The sequence below is a fragment of the Physella acuta genome, unplaced genomic scaffold (genome assembly GCF_028476545.2).
Source record: "Physella acuta isolate Inbredline_101_S28 unplaced genomic scaffold, ASM2847654v3 ptg001583l, whole genome shotgun sequence".
Classification (NCBI taxonomy): Eukaryota; Metazoa; Mollusca; class Gastropoda; family Physidae; genus Physella; species Physella acuta.
In genome coordinates this window covers 29676-44501 of record NW_026733097.1, presented here as the reverse complement: position 1 = coordinate 44501, position 14826 = coordinate 29676, and the positions used below count along the sequence as shown (strand labels likewise).

Here is a 14826-nt window from a genome sequence, read left to right as displayed (position 1 = left end):
TAGCAAAATATATAGAGAAAAACTCGAGGGGGGGGGGTGCAAATCGAAAGTTTGAGGGGGGGGTGCAAATCGAAAACTTGAGGGGGGGGGGTGCAAATCGAAAGTTTGAGGGGGGGGGGGTGCAAATCGAAAATTCGAAAGTTTGTCCCTGGCAAGGGTCTCTATGCCTCTGGGGGGTGACACCATTAAGTGCCGCACCGGGTGACACCCGACCTCGCTACGCCACTGCTCTTATATAGAAGCCATGAAATCGCTTATAACGTCAATCGCTGATATCAACCTTGTTGACGAAGACGGCAGTACATTACTTATAAAAGCTGTTCAATCAAAACAAATTGAGATCGTCAACTTTCTTATAGAAAAGAAAGTAAATATCGACCAAGCAGATGATTCTCAGAGTACAGCTCTTCATTATGCCTGCAGTTCAAATAATCTGGAAATAGTAAAATTACTTGTGAATGCAGGAGCTAAAGTTGAGGGCTATAATAATGAAAGTTCGACTCCTTTCTCTGAGGCATGTAAGACATCAAATATAGACATGATGAAGCTTCTTATCAAGGCAGGCTCGGATATAAATTGTGTAGATACTTATCAACGAACGCCTCTAATAAACTATATTAAGGAAGGAGATCACAGCGAATTTCTCATGAACTCTATTATAGAACGTAACTTTGCCACCACACAATTTTTGTTAGAACATGGAGCTGATATTTCAAAGGTGGACATAGACGGAATGACAGCCTTAATGTGGGCAGCTAAAATAAATAACGAAAACTTCCTCGATCTTTTGCTTGATTTTAAACCAAAGGTAAACTGTGTTGACCTACAACAGATGACAGCATTTGCTTATGCGGTGATGAGCCTTAACGTAAAGATGGTGACCAAGTTGATACAAGCTGGAGCTGATGTTAACATCGCGTCTAATTGTCAAGTCAAATGCAATAAAAAATTTGATGTTTTTAATACTGTAAAATATTTAAATGAAATGCATGTAAAAGTGATAAAACCTTCTAATGGTAAAAACACACCGCTACATATAGCTATATCGGGATGTCGGGGAAGAAACAGCAACATGATTATTGACTTACTGTTAAAATCTGGAGCCAATGTAAATGCAGTGGATGAGAATGGTAGAACACCTTTACATTTGGCAGCTTGTATAGGAGATCAATCAATGGCAGAAGCTTTGATTCGACGTGGTGCCAAAATAAATGTTGTGGATAATTTCGGCATCTTCCCACTCCATATTTCAATACTGTACAAATACCACGAGTTAACCCAATGTTTGATTGAGGATTATAGAGGTTTATTTTATCTTAACCGTGATTCTCTAAGCTCGTCTTTATACCTTGCTGTATTGTATGATGATACAAGTCTTGTAGAAAGTTTGTTCAACCATGGCGCACGTGTTAAGAAAGGCAGCGGTGCGGAGCTGCTGATTTCACTAGAACATGCAAATTATGACGTCACATTAGATTTACTAGAACATGGAGCTGACGCTAATGTCAAAGATAGTGACGGAATACCAGCACTATTGAAAGCTATCAGAATTGCAAGTCCTGATTCATCAGTGACTAGAGCAAATGCATTTGGTTTAAACCGTCTAGCTTCTTTATCTGGTAATGGTCTTATGTTAAAACATAACTACGCAAAATGGTATACGTGTTCGTTTGATTTATTTAACTCATTTCTAGATAACGGAGCTAATGTTTCAGCTACTGACAACAAAGGTAACACCTGTCTACACGCAGCGGCTAAGTTTTGTGGCAATAGTAACTTGCAGTTGTTTGTAGCCTACGAAGCTGAGGTCAATGTCCAGAACGCAAAAGGTGAGACGCCGTTAATGAAAGCGTGTCGTCGTGGTAATGTTGAGGCTGTCAGGTATCTTCTTTTTGTTGGAGCTGATGTTATGTTGGTGAACGAAAACCGGGATACAGCGCTGCACCACGCAGTGATTTCTGCCAGAAGAGAAAACCATGTGAAAATGGTTGTATCTACTACAAATGCTTACGTAAAAAGTAAGACTTCTGATATTGTTGAAATGCTAGTGGGTTTGGGAATTAACATACACGCCCGTAATAGAGAAGGTAACACTGCTTTACATTTAGCAGTCAAGTATGATGTCTGTCTCTTGACAATTTTATTGATAAACCTTGGGGCGAACGTAAACGAAAAAACAACGATGGAGACACACCTCTTTTCTTTTTGAAAAACCACAAAGTAATCAGTTACCTACTTGATGCTAAAGCCGATATCAATATAAGAAATAATCGAGGTGAAACAGCTTTACATCGTGTCTACGATGTCGAAATAGCACGTGCATTATTGGACAGGGGTGCAGAGATGATTATTTCAACAGAAGGACAAACAGCACTCATGTACGCTGCAACTTCTGATAACTTCGAGCTGGTTCAACTGTTAATAGAGCGAGGTGCAAATATCAATGTTCAAGATAATGAAGGAAGAAATTGTTTAATGAAAGCATTGAGGAGATGTAGACAATTTAACTATGATATTTTAAAATTTCTTATAATGAGTGGAACAGATGTTAATGCAAGTGACAAAACGGGCCAGACTGCCTGTATGCTAGCCGTTATCAACGATTGTTTTGTGATTGTAACTACACTCCGAATGTTTGGGGCTGATTTGAACAAAGTGGATAAAGAAAACAGATCTGCTCTTGTTCATGTTTTATTAAACAATCGCATAGATAGAATGAGTTATATTATGGAAGTTTTAAAACTAGGAGCTGACATTGTGGTCGATAGTCAGTACAGATATTTAGTTCAATCTGTGACAAAAGAATTCGAAGATACAACAATAACAAGCGTAAGGTCACCACGAATATTTCAGTTTTTTGTGTTAAACGGGTGCATTTTGAATCAGACGAAGGAATCCACTAAAAGAAACGAAACTTCAATGTTTTATCACCCCATTAATAAAATCAGTTTAAAAAATTTAGATTTTATAAAATACATTTTCGCCATCGGTATGATATTCAAGTCAGACTTACAATTGCTACGAAAGTTAGAAAAAGATTGCTCTATGTACCCTGACTTCCGGAAACATATATTAGCGGTTTTAAAACCGGCTTTGCAGGAACCCTGGCCACTGGTCAAACTAGCTTTTATTCAAGTCTCCACCTTAATTGGGACTGGACCTATGAGAGAAGAAAAACTAAAACAGACCAAACTCCCACCAAGATTACAGAGAACGTTAATGTTTCAAGAACCAATATCAAGATTACCTGTAGAAGACTGGTCTAAAATACCTCTTTGTTTTGACCCAGTGCAGTACGAGACTTTACCCTGTCCTAGACCTTTACTCTACTACTGGCCTGTTGGGCATAAGCTGGTTATCTGATGTTTTTTTTAAAAATATAATTTAAAAAAAAACATTTTCTGCTACAATGAGCTGTTAGTTTTAAGGTCTAAATTTAACAGAAAAATTATTTAGATTTTTAGTGGATAAACTCTATAATTCTGAAATTATTCTGTAATGTAACTCTCTCTATATATAAACGTTTTTCTATCACTGAAACTACGATTAAATATATTCATAAGCGTCAGCGTATTACGTGAACGTATAAAGATATAATTAATGATCAAATGAAAAAAAATACATTATTGTAATTATCATTAGTTATTATTAGTTTGCTTATCATTATTAGCATTTTAATTATTATAAAATTATTTCCAACATGTTATAACTATTTCTACCATTAATATCATTCTGAATTTATTTTTTTTCTTATTTTTTTTTTTTGGCCTCAGAAATGTGATTTTTCAGCGTCAGTTTTCTTTAACATGTTTACTTTACTATTACAGTTTTTATCAACGGCTTATGAGGAATGATACAGATTTACAATAGTAATACTTCTTCCTGAAATGTACTTTCATTCATTTAATATGGTTTACTATAACATAATACAAAACGTCTTATTATAATTTTATTTTTAAACTTCACATTGTATTTGGTGATTCAATGTTCTATTAAAAAAAAGGTAAAATTTTTTAAAAAGTCCAAAAAAAGTAAAAGGGCAATTTTTTAAAATTATCATTCTTAATTTGTATTCTTCATTTTGTTCACTCATCAAATCTGCATTTATGTTTATAGCTATATAAAATAAGTGTTTTACTATAATCATAGAAAAACTTTTTTTTCTTTTTTTTTGACTTATTATTAAAAATTATTTTATGTTAATATTGCAGTCAATCGTTATAAATTATTCATTTTTTGGCTGTATTTTTTAATGTGACATATTCCATTGACTTATAACGCTATAAGCTGTTGACACTCCAGTTAGATATATTAGAACAACGAAACTACCAGCAAAGTGCTAACTAGGCTTTGATGTTAGTGTCATGAGACTGTTAGACGAAAAAAATGTTCACGGTAGACATGTTAATTTGCTTACGAATGTTCGTAATGTTTTAAACGAATACTCGGAAATAAATAAAAGTAAAATTTAAAAATTAGCCTTTTATTACGAGAAGTAGAATTCATCTGCTTCTCTAACCTCGCTATATGAACAGAGTGTGGGGTCAGTTATTTGCCCAGACGCCTTAACTTTTCTTATTGTGAGTCAGGTGCCCAGCAGAGTTGTCTAAACTCACGATCAGTGTGTCTTCCAGACTTTTTTCTGCGGGGGGGGGGGGGGGGGGGCACTTGAAATTTTCGGGGGGGGGGGGGGTGGTAGACTACTTTCTTCGGGGGGGGGGGGGGGATGGGGCTTTGTCCCCCCACCCCCAAAGAGATGCCTGGAGGAAACTCTGCTCAGGATCTGAACTTACTTTAGTGTTAACAGTCGTGGGCTCTACTTCTCAGCCACGATGCCCTATACTCACATAATAAAAAAATACTCTTATTTTAAAAAAAAAATTAAACACCAATTATCACGAGTACGTACTGTAAAGAATATTGATAGCTAGCGGTCTTTTTAATTGTTTTAAATTATATTCTGTCTACTAAATCCGTTGAATAACGGTCTCTCGTTGATAAAATACTCGTTAATTGTTTATTTGTTTTCGCTGTAAAAGAAAAATAAATAACAACAGCAACAAAGACTATCATCTGCTTCTAAAACTTAGCGAAGTAAAGTAAGTCAAAGAGTTCCAAACTGAAATAAAATAAACCGGGAGTGATCTCCCCTAAACTTTCTCGAATATTCTTATATAAAACAACAGGGGATGGGAACTCGGGATATAGTTATGATTTTTAATCCATTTTAAATACTTAAACTTTTAAAAATAGAATAGAATCTCATAGAAAAAGAATTGCGCACCAAGCGAACGCCGAATAAAGATGTGTATAATAGTGCAGAATATTATTAGTACTTTATAAATTCACATGCGTTTTTTGAGAAATCGGAAATAGTGAAAATTACTACTTCCGGTCAACAGAAATTACTCAAAATTTGATAGAAGGCAGAAAATTAGATCTTTTACTTACGTGTGAAATTTCATTTATCTATCTGGAATATTTATAGGCTTTTGAAAAATTAAAAATAGAAAAAGTTCCACTTCCGGTTATCGGAAATCGCTCAAAAGTTGAAACGGATCTACGATTTCGATATAATACTTATATACGAAATTTCATCAACCTGGCTGTATCGTTACTCAAGTTATCGTGTTTACACAAACACACAGACACACACATACACACACACACAGACATACGGACAAGATTGCACAGCTATGTTTTTCCGACTCAGGGAGGTGTAAAACGTCGAGATGTGCAAAAATCACGATTATTTTTTTGCACGATTTCAATACTTTCTCTATACTTCGTATATACGAGAAAGTAAAAAGACAAATATGATTTTTATCATAATACGATATTTTACGCTACAGCCTTTTCAGTTCTGAATTATTCGCTATTTGATTCGGTCGTATTTTTTGTTCATCATTTCTTCACTTCTAATCACAAATCAGGCTTTATTAATTATATTTTTGCCACATCATGTATAATATAGTAGCCTTTAAGTTTTATACCTCAGTTTAAAAACGTTTGCAATATCTAAGCTACGCTAACATGACACATGTATGAAATGAATTACAATATATGCAAGAACCCTGGCCACTGGTAAAACTAGCTTTTATTGAAGTCTCCACGTTACTTGGGACTGGACCTATGCGAGAAGAAAAACTAAAACAGACCAAACTCCCACCAAGATTACAGCGAACGTTGATGTTTCAAGAACCAATATCAAGATTACCTGTAGAAGACTGGTCTAAAATACCTCTTTGTTTTGACCCAATACAGTACGAGACTTTACCCTGTCCTAGACCTTTACTCTACTACTGGCCTGTTGTGCATAGGCTCGTTAATTAATATATCTTTAATAATTTGAGAATATTTTTTAAAATGTAAATATTAAACTAATCTTTATAAAGCAGACGCTTGCAATTTTAAAATATGTGTATATCTCTGTGTATGTGCAGGAGTAGGCCACTACATGCGAAAACATAATTAAAAAACCAGTGTATGAAATATACGATCGTATTCCCATAGTTGGCCTACCTGTTACGGGAATTCCAGGTATTGCATTACACTTCCTGGAAAAGAATCTCTGTTGTACACAAAGTCTACATGCTCAAGTTAAACAATCAGATCACTAAACAAATTAAAAAGCAATTACTTCTCTTAATTATTATTTTTTTTTAAATATATAATAAAGAATGACATAGTATAAAAAGGAAATGTATTAAAAACTAATAATATAAATACAAAAATTTTTAAAATAAACATAAGGCGAGAAACCATTACACATACAAAGCTTTCATGCTTCATATTCTTCTAGCGTCTCCCAGAAGAGAATTATATATATAGATTATCTAGACCACCCGTTATTCTTGACTAACCGGTGTTTCGAGGGTCATGCTTAGTGACGTCTTATTTATTCGACTATTTTTATCTTTCCCCTTCCCTTCCCACTGTCACATATCTTCACAAAAAGTCAGACCCCACATTAAAAAAGACGTCACACATCAGACAACATGTTATTATCTTTTTAAAAACACATATTTCGACTAAGCATGGGTCTGACCACACTATCCATTCATATGCCGAGAACCAGAAACTGGTGAACTCTACTCCACCTGCCCCGTGTCCCGCCAAGTCTCGATTGGCAACTTTATTAGTCACATCTAAAAAAAAAAAAACTTGAAATTTTTTTATTGATATGATGTGTCTTGAAACCATACCTCCCGCATGGTAACTATTACACTTTTAACTCAGCTATTCGGGCACTTCTGATTAGGTGCATACTTAATGGAATACACTACTTAGAGAGTCCGCGTAAGAAACTTGAGCTATGCGAGTAAGCCCATTATTTGAAACTAAATTATATCCCAAATTAGCCAATTCCGTAGCTAAACAAACAGTTTTATATAAAATAATTAAGGTCTGAAATAGTTTAGTATAGAAACTTATTATTGGCATACATTCTAGATCTAGATAGAGCTAGATCTAGATTTTCTAGATCTAGAATCTACGACTGTTAAATCTAGATGAACTGCCCAGCGTATCCTAATGAAAATTGATAATAGTGTTGGAACCTAATAAAAATTGCAAACAGACGTATCGCTAAAGCTAAAGCCGACAGCACATTTAGATTTATAATGCGTTAAACTTTTCAATGGGCAACATGATCTTCCATTAATCTAATATATAAAGTTCAAATCTGTATGTAAAACGTTTGTAAAATGTTTGTTGTGGATACTTCAATGGATTTTAGTGTTAGATTATTATAGGTCTCATATTCTAAATTTAAGAGTTAAAAATTACTATTGAAAGTCTTTAAAAACAATTTTCATTTTATATACTTAGAATAATAATTTTCAATTATGAACATTACATAAAATTTAAAAAAAGTGTATCAACGTTTATAAAATTTCTAAAATTGTGTCTGAAATGTATTTGCATTTTGTCCTTTAGTTCTCATAACGTCCCTTGATTAGGAAAACACGGTTACTTCCCTTTAAAAACCATTAAATCGGGGAAGAAAGAATTTACTTTTTATTACTTTGTTTTGGTGTTAAGAAAAAAAAAATAACATAATGAGCGTGGATTGATTAAGTGCAATGTCGTTGGTTTTTTTAATACTGCCTTTTATTTATTCTATACACTGAACATACTGTTTACTTATTATTTTTTTAATCAATAACATTTAATAAGCCAGGTCCTACAAATCCTATATGTTTATTTCTTTCCATTTACGGATAAGCTTGGGGTATTATAATTTTGTTGACTAAATTGAAACAGGCGCGTCCGCCGGCGCACCTGCACGGTTCGATTTGGCGCCCTGGGCTGTCATGTGAGCTCTATGCTGCATAATTTTGTTTTAAACAGTGCGATAGACTATGGATAAGAAAGGTTACTATAGTCTTTAAGTGAATAAAATCCGGGCGTCCTCCGGCACCCCGACAGGGTGCTATAAGGCGCCCCGGACCTTTTCGTGTACGCTATGGTACCTACGTTCGCGTAAGTGAGTTGAAAAGACTATGAATAAGTTGGGTACTATAGTCGTTTACTAAGTAGAATCAGGCGGTTACGCCGCACGTCGTAATGGTGCAATTTTGCGCCCCGGGCTAGACTGTGGACACTTTGAGTTTATCTTTGCGTTTGTGTTTTCTTTGTTTTGAGTTAAGGTTTGCGTTTGTGATTGTGTTTTGCGTTTGGATTTGGGTTTGGGTGTGTTTTCATTTGCTTTTTTTCTTTTCGTTTGTGTTTTCGTTTTTTTTTCTTTGCGTTTGTGTTTTCTTTGTGTTTGTGATTGTATTTGTATTTGCGTTTCTTTTTGTGTTTTCGTTTGTGTTTGTATTTGCGTTTGTGTTATGTTTGCGTTGTTATTTTGTGTGTTTTGGTTTTGGTTTTGGTTTTGTTTGGTTGTGGTTGGGTTTGTGTTTGCGTTTGGATTTTGATTTGGATTTGTTTTCGTTTGCTATTTTGTTTGCGTTAGTGTTTGTGTTTTCTTTGTGTTTGTGGTTGGGATTGTCTTTGCGTTTGTTTTTGTGTTTTCGTTTGTGTTTGCTTTGTGTCAGTGTTATATTTGCGTTTTCTGTGTGTTTTGGTTGGTTGTGGTTAGGGTGGGCAATGCCGGATAAATGCTGATTACTAAACACACAAGTTATGGCCCTTTACATATACGTTTTTCAGAGATGCCAGTGCAGGGCCTGGCCGGGACGGCTAGTAATTAATAAACCGGGATTGATCTCCCCTAAACTTTCTCAAATATTGCACTGCCCGTTTATGTTCCTTCAGAAGTTACATGTTATGTGCGAGTCTATTAGCGCAAATCCCTTGCTTATCTATCTCACTCATTTTTGAAAAACTACTGTTTTGTATATCTCGGCCATATTTCCATTAAAAAAAGACAACCAACAATGATATTAATTAACAGTTTAATGGACATCATACGCTTGAAGAATATATAGAATAAACTTTCAATTTTCATTTTGCTAAATCATGAGATTATTACAGTTATTATTAGTCTATTCCCGAGGGTCTAGAATTTAAAGTTTTGATAAGTCTATTCTTGTGAATTTAGAATTATTACAGGGTATAAGTGTTTCCGGATATCGGAAATGAATTTGATTCCTTTTTCTAGAGGCGTGCGGCGCTTTAGAAATAAACTAATTGCAATATTTTCTACTACAAGATTATGTTAGTCTTCTTTGTTATTTGGTAGGTTCAAGTCATAAGAGTTCCGGCGTCAGTCAATGTGGGTTGTAAAAGGCACCATTGTAAATGTAAAAACCGAAAAAAAACTGCATGATGGTCGCCCTTGACTGGTCGGTAAATCATTGTCCATCTCAGCTGAGGTATAAAAATGTTACGTGAATGTTATTGATTAGCAAGCCTATCGCTATATTGAAATGATTTTTATGAAGGCGAGCGTTTATTTTGTGTGTGTAAATATTCCAGAGTTCTTATGCATCTCTTATGATGAAAAGACAAGGCGTACTGTTCTTCGACACACCATCTAGACTCTGTCAATTACTTGTTATGATGATATACAATACTAAACGGTGCTGTTCATTCCAAAGATTCTTTAGGAAAATGTTGCAGTCATACTGAGTAATTTTACAAATGAAATTAAATACGCAAAATTTCTTCAAGAAAAAACAATCGTATCATGGTTATATCAGTGTGCTTCACAGCAAAATACTACAGAGTATAACGCAAACTTCAGCTACGAATTCGTTGACGACCACTGGTATTTATAATTATTTTTTAAATTAAAATTTTAAATAATGCAATTTACATTTAATATTTTGTTTATTTCAGATTTACCGAAGAGAAGAATCATAAATTGTTCTTTTCATGTCAACATAAAAAATAGCTGAAAGAAATGAGTTGCCGTATATATGCAAGCGATATCTTCAATGCTGCTAAACTCGGAAATATTGAACCATTGCATATTGCCTCGATAAACTGCAAAAAAAGATATGGCGAAACTGCGCTCATGATGTCTGTTGATGCCAATAATGTGCTGGCATTAAAAACCCTACTCTCAGCAGGTGCTGATCCTAATATATCTAGGAACAATAATGATGGCATCACAGCACTGGCTATAGCTGTGGTAAAAAACAGAGTTGAATGTGTGAAGGAACTCATCAGGGCAGGAGCTTTCTTAAATTGTAAGCGTGGATTAAAGGCTTTAAAGATGGCGAGGGATGAAACGTTTTTGGATGCTGTTGTGGAAGGGGAGCAAGCTATGAAAAAATATATAAAACAAGATTCGGACCAACGGGGTACAGCAGTTTATGTAGCTTTCAAGAAGAATTGTTTTAATTTACTCATTGCGTTAATAGACTCGGGGGTTTCTTTGAGTTTAAGATCATTATCGTACAAAGATACGACAGAAAATAAAAAAATGACTACATTGCTTCTGAAAGCAGCTGAAATAACTCTTAACGAAAAAGTAGGAGATGGGCAGACTCTACTAAAACAAGCCATACGATTAAAAGATATACAGTTTTTAAAATTTCTGATAGAAAATCATGTCGATCTTAATGTTGCAGATTCCACCGAAAACACATGTCGTGATGGTCAAGTTGCGTTAGTAAACGTACTTCTGGCTGGGGCTAAAATGGAAGCGGTAAGGTGATCTTATATAGAAGTCATGAAATCGCTTATAACGTCAATCGCTGATATCAACCTTGTTGACGAAGACGGCAGTTGCTTACTTATAAAAGCTGTTCAATCAAAACAAATTGAGATCGTCAACTTTATTTTAGAAAAGAAAGTAAATATCGACCAAGCAGATGATTCTCAAAGTACAGCTCTTCATTATGCCTGCAAGTCAAAAAATCTGGAAATAGTAAAATTACTTGTGAACGCTGGAGCTAAAGTTGAGTTTTTAAATAATGAAAATTTAACGCCTTTCTCAGAGGCATGTAAGCAATCACAGATAGGGATAATGAAAATATTTTTAGATGCAGGCTGGGATATAAATTGTGTAGATATTTACCATCGAACTCATCTCATAAACTCTATTAGGAGAGAAAATGATAGCACATTTGTCATTAACCCTTTTACGGCTGGTAACTTTGCCACCACAAATTTTTTGTTAGAACACGGAGCTGATATTTCAAAAGTTGACAAAGACGGAATGACAGCCTTGATGTGGGCAGCTAAAACAAATAACGAAAAAGTCTTTGATCTTTTGCTTGACCTTAAGCCTGAGGTAAACTGTGTTGACCTTAAACAGACGACAGCATTAGCTCATGCAGTGATGAGCCTTAACGTACAGATGGTAGCCAAGTTGATACAAGCTGGAGCTGATGTTAACATCGCCTCTAATTGTCAAGTCAAATGCAATAAAAAATTTAATGTTTGTAATACAGTTGAATATTTAAAAGAAATACAAGAAAAAGTGACACAACCTTCTAATGGTAAAAACACACCGCTACATATAGCTATATCGGTATGTTGGGGAAGAAGCAACAACACAATAATTGACTTGCTGTTGAAATCTGGAGCCAATGTAAATGATGCGGATGAGAATGGTAGAACACCTTTACATTTGGCAGCTATTACTGGAGATCACGCGTTAGTAGAAGCTTTGGTTCGTCGTGGTGCTAAAATAAACAATGTGGATAATTTCGGCATGTTCCCACTCCATATTTCAATACTGTACAAATACCACAAGTTAACCCAATGTTTGATTGAGGATTATAGAGGTTTATTTTATCTTAACCGTGATGCTCTAAGCTCGTCTTTATACCTTGCTATATTGAATGATGATACAAGTCTTGTAGAAAGTTTGTTCAAGCATGGCGCACGTATTAAGAAAGGCAGCGGTGCGGAGCTGCTGATTTCACTGGAACATGCAAATTATGACGTCACATTAGATTTACTAGAACATGGAGCTGACGCTAATGTTAAAGACAGTAATGGAATACCAGCACTATTGAAAGCTATCAGAATTGCAAATCCTGATTCATCAGTGACTAGAGCAAATGCATTTGGTTTAAACCGTCTAGCTTCTTTATCTGGTAATGGTCTTATGTTAAAACATAACTACGCAAAATGGTATACGTGTTCGTTTGATTTATTTAACTCATTTCTAGATAACGGAGCTAATGTTTCAGCTACTGACAACAAAGGTAACACCTGTCTACACGCAGCGGCTAAGTTTTGTGGCAATAGTAACTTGCAGTTGTTTGTAGCCTACGAAGCTGAGGTCAATGTCCAGAACGCAAAAGGTGAGACGCCGTTAATGAAAGCGTGTCGTCGTGGTAATGTTGAGGCTGTCAGGTATCTTCTTTCTGTTGGAGCTGATGTTATGTTGGTGAACGAAAACCGGGATACAGCGCTGCACCACGCAGTGATTTCTGCCAGAAGAGAAAACCATGTGAAAATGGTTGTATCTACTACAAATGCTTACGTAAAAAGTAAGACTTCTGATATTGTTGAAATGCTAGTGGGTTTGGGAATTAACATACACGCCCGTAATAGAGAAGGTAACACTGCTTTACATTTAGCAGTCAAGTATGATGTCTGTCTCTTGACAATTTTATTGATAAACCTTGGGTCGAACGTAAACGAACAAAACAACGATGGAGACACACCTCTTTTCTTTTTGAAAAACCACAAAGTAATCAGTTACCTACTTGATGCTAAAGCCGATATCAATATAAGAAATAATCGAGGTGAAACAGCTTTACATCGTGTCTACGATGTCGAAATAGCACGTGCATTATTGGACAGGGGTGCAGAGATGATTATTTCAACAGAAGGACAAACAGCACTCATGTACGCTGCAACTTCTGATAACTTCGAGCTGGTTCAACTGTTAATAGAGCGAGGTGCAAATATCAATGTTCAAGATAATGAAGGAAGAAATTGTTTAATGAAAGCATTGAGGAGATATAGACAATTTAACTATGATATTTTAAAATTTCTTATAATGAGTGGAGCAGATGTTAATGCAAGTGACAAAACGGGCCAGACTGCCTGTATGCTAGCCGTTATCAACGATTGTTTTGTGATTGTAACTACACTCCGAATGTTTGGGGCTGATTTGAACAAAGTGGATAAAGAAAACAGATCTGCTCTTGTTCATGTTTTATTAAACAATCGCATAGATAGAATGAGTTATATTATGGAAGTTTTAAAACTAGGAGCTGACATTGTGGTCGATAGTCAGTACAGATATTTAGTTCAATCTGTGACAAAAGAATTCGAAGATGCAACAATAACAAGCGTAAGGTCACCACGAATATTTCAGTTTTTTGTGTTAAACGGGTGCATTTTGAATCAGACGAAGGAATCCACTAAAAGAAACGAAACTTCAATGTTTTATCACCCCATTAATAAAATCAGTTTAAAAAATTTAGATTTTATAAAATACATTTTCGCCATCGGTATGATATTCAAGTCAGACTTACAATTGCTACGAAAGTTAGGAAAAGATTGCTCTATGTACCCTGACTTCCGGAAACATATATTAGCGGTTTTAAAACCGGCTTTGCAGGAACCCTGGCCACTGGTCAAACTAGCTTTTATTGAAGTCTCCACCTTAATTGGGACTGGACCTATGAGAGAAGAAAAACTAAAACAGACCAAACTCCCACCAAGATTACAGAGAACGTTGATGTTTCAAGAACCAATATCAAGATTACCTGTAGAAGACTGGTCTAAAATACCTCTTTGTTTTGACCCAGTGCAGTACGAGACTTTACCCTGTCCTAGACCTTTACTCTACTACTGGCCTGTTGGGCATAAGCTGGTTATCTGATGTTTTTTTTTTTAAATATAATTTAAAAAAAAACATTTTCTGCTACAATGAGCTGTTAGTTTTAAGGTCTAAATTTAACAGAAAAATTATTTAGATTTTTAGTGGATAAACTCTATAATTCTGAAATTATTCTGTAATGTAACTCTCTCTATATAAACGTTTTTCTATCACTGAAACTACGATTAAATATATTCATGAGCGTCAGCGTATTACGTGAACGTATAAAGATATAATTAATGATCAAATGAAAAAAAAATACATTATTGTAATTATCATTAGTTATTATTAGTTTGCTTATCATTATTAGCATTTTAATTATTATAAAATTATTTCCAACATGTTATAACTATTTCTACCATTAATATCATTCTGAATTTATTTTTTCTTATTTTTTTTTTTTTTGGCCTCAGAAATGTGATTTTTCAGCGTCAGTTTTCTTTAACATGTTTACTTTACTATTACAGTTTTTATCAACGGCTTATGAGGAATGATACAAATTTACAATAGTAATACTTCTTCCTGAAATGTACTTTCATTCATTTAATATGGTTTACTATAACATAATACAAAACGTCTTA

General features: G+C 34.9%; 3 protein-coding genes across 3 annotated transcripts; all 3 read left to right on the top strand.

The window, feature by feature from the left end:
- The first annotated feature begins 234 nt into the window (after positions 1 to 234).
- Positions 235 to 3363, top strand: LOC131929007 (putative ankyrin repeat protein RF_0381). Its single transcript, XM_059285196.1, has 3 exons — positions 235 to 2087; positions 2249 to 2829; positions 3100 to 3363. Exons 1-3 carry the CDS (start codon positions 245 to 247, stop codon positions 3361 to 3363), a joined length of 2688 nt encoding a protein of 895 aa, XP_059141179.1. The 5' UTR covers positions 235 to 244.
- Positions 3364 to 10333: 6970 nt separating this feature from the next.
- Positions 10334 to 11113, top strand: LOC131929016 (ankyrin repeat domain-containing protein 29-like). The gene has a single exon (XM_059285207.1). The coding sequence runs from the start codon at positions 10355 to 10357 to the stop codon at positions 11111 to 11113; it is 759 nt and encodes a 252-aa protein (XP_059141190.1). The 5' UTR covers positions 10334 to 10354.
- A 15-nt stretch (positions 11114 to 11128) lies between these two features.
- Positions 11129 to 14385, top strand: LOC131929015 (putative ankyrin repeat protein RF_0381). The gene has a single exon (XM_059285206.1). The coding sequence runs from the start codon at positions 11129 to 11131 to the stop codon at positions 14246 to 14248; it is 3120 nt and encodes a 1039-aa protein (XP_059141189.1). The 3' UTR covers positions 14249 to 14385.
- Positions 14386 to 14826: the final 441 nt, after the last annotated feature.

What these genes read in the sequence shown, in the direction of transcription:
- LOC131929007 (XM_059285196.1), top strand. Translation starts at nt 245, where the DNA reads ATGAAATCGCTTATAACGTCAATCGCTGATATCAACCTTGTTGACGAA. An exon ending in ACACGCCCGTAATAGAGAAG is followed by an intron (nt 2,088 to 2,248) that starts GTAACACTGCTT and finishes TTGATGCTAAAG; the next exon opens with CCGATATCAATATAAGAAAT. An exon ending in AAGATACAACAATAACAAGC is followed by an intron (nt 2,830 to 3,099) that starts GTAAGGTCACCA and finishes CCGGCTTTGCAG; the next exon opens with GAACCCTGGCCACTGGTCAA.
- LOC131929016 (XM_059285207.1), top strand. Translation starts at nt 10,355, where the DNA reads ATGAGTTGCCGTATATATGCAAGCGATATCTTCAATGCTGCTAAACTC.
- LOC131929015 (XM_059285206.1), top strand. Translation starts at nt 11,129, where the DNA reads ATGAAATCGCTTATAACGTCAATCGCTGATATCAACCTTGTTGACGAA.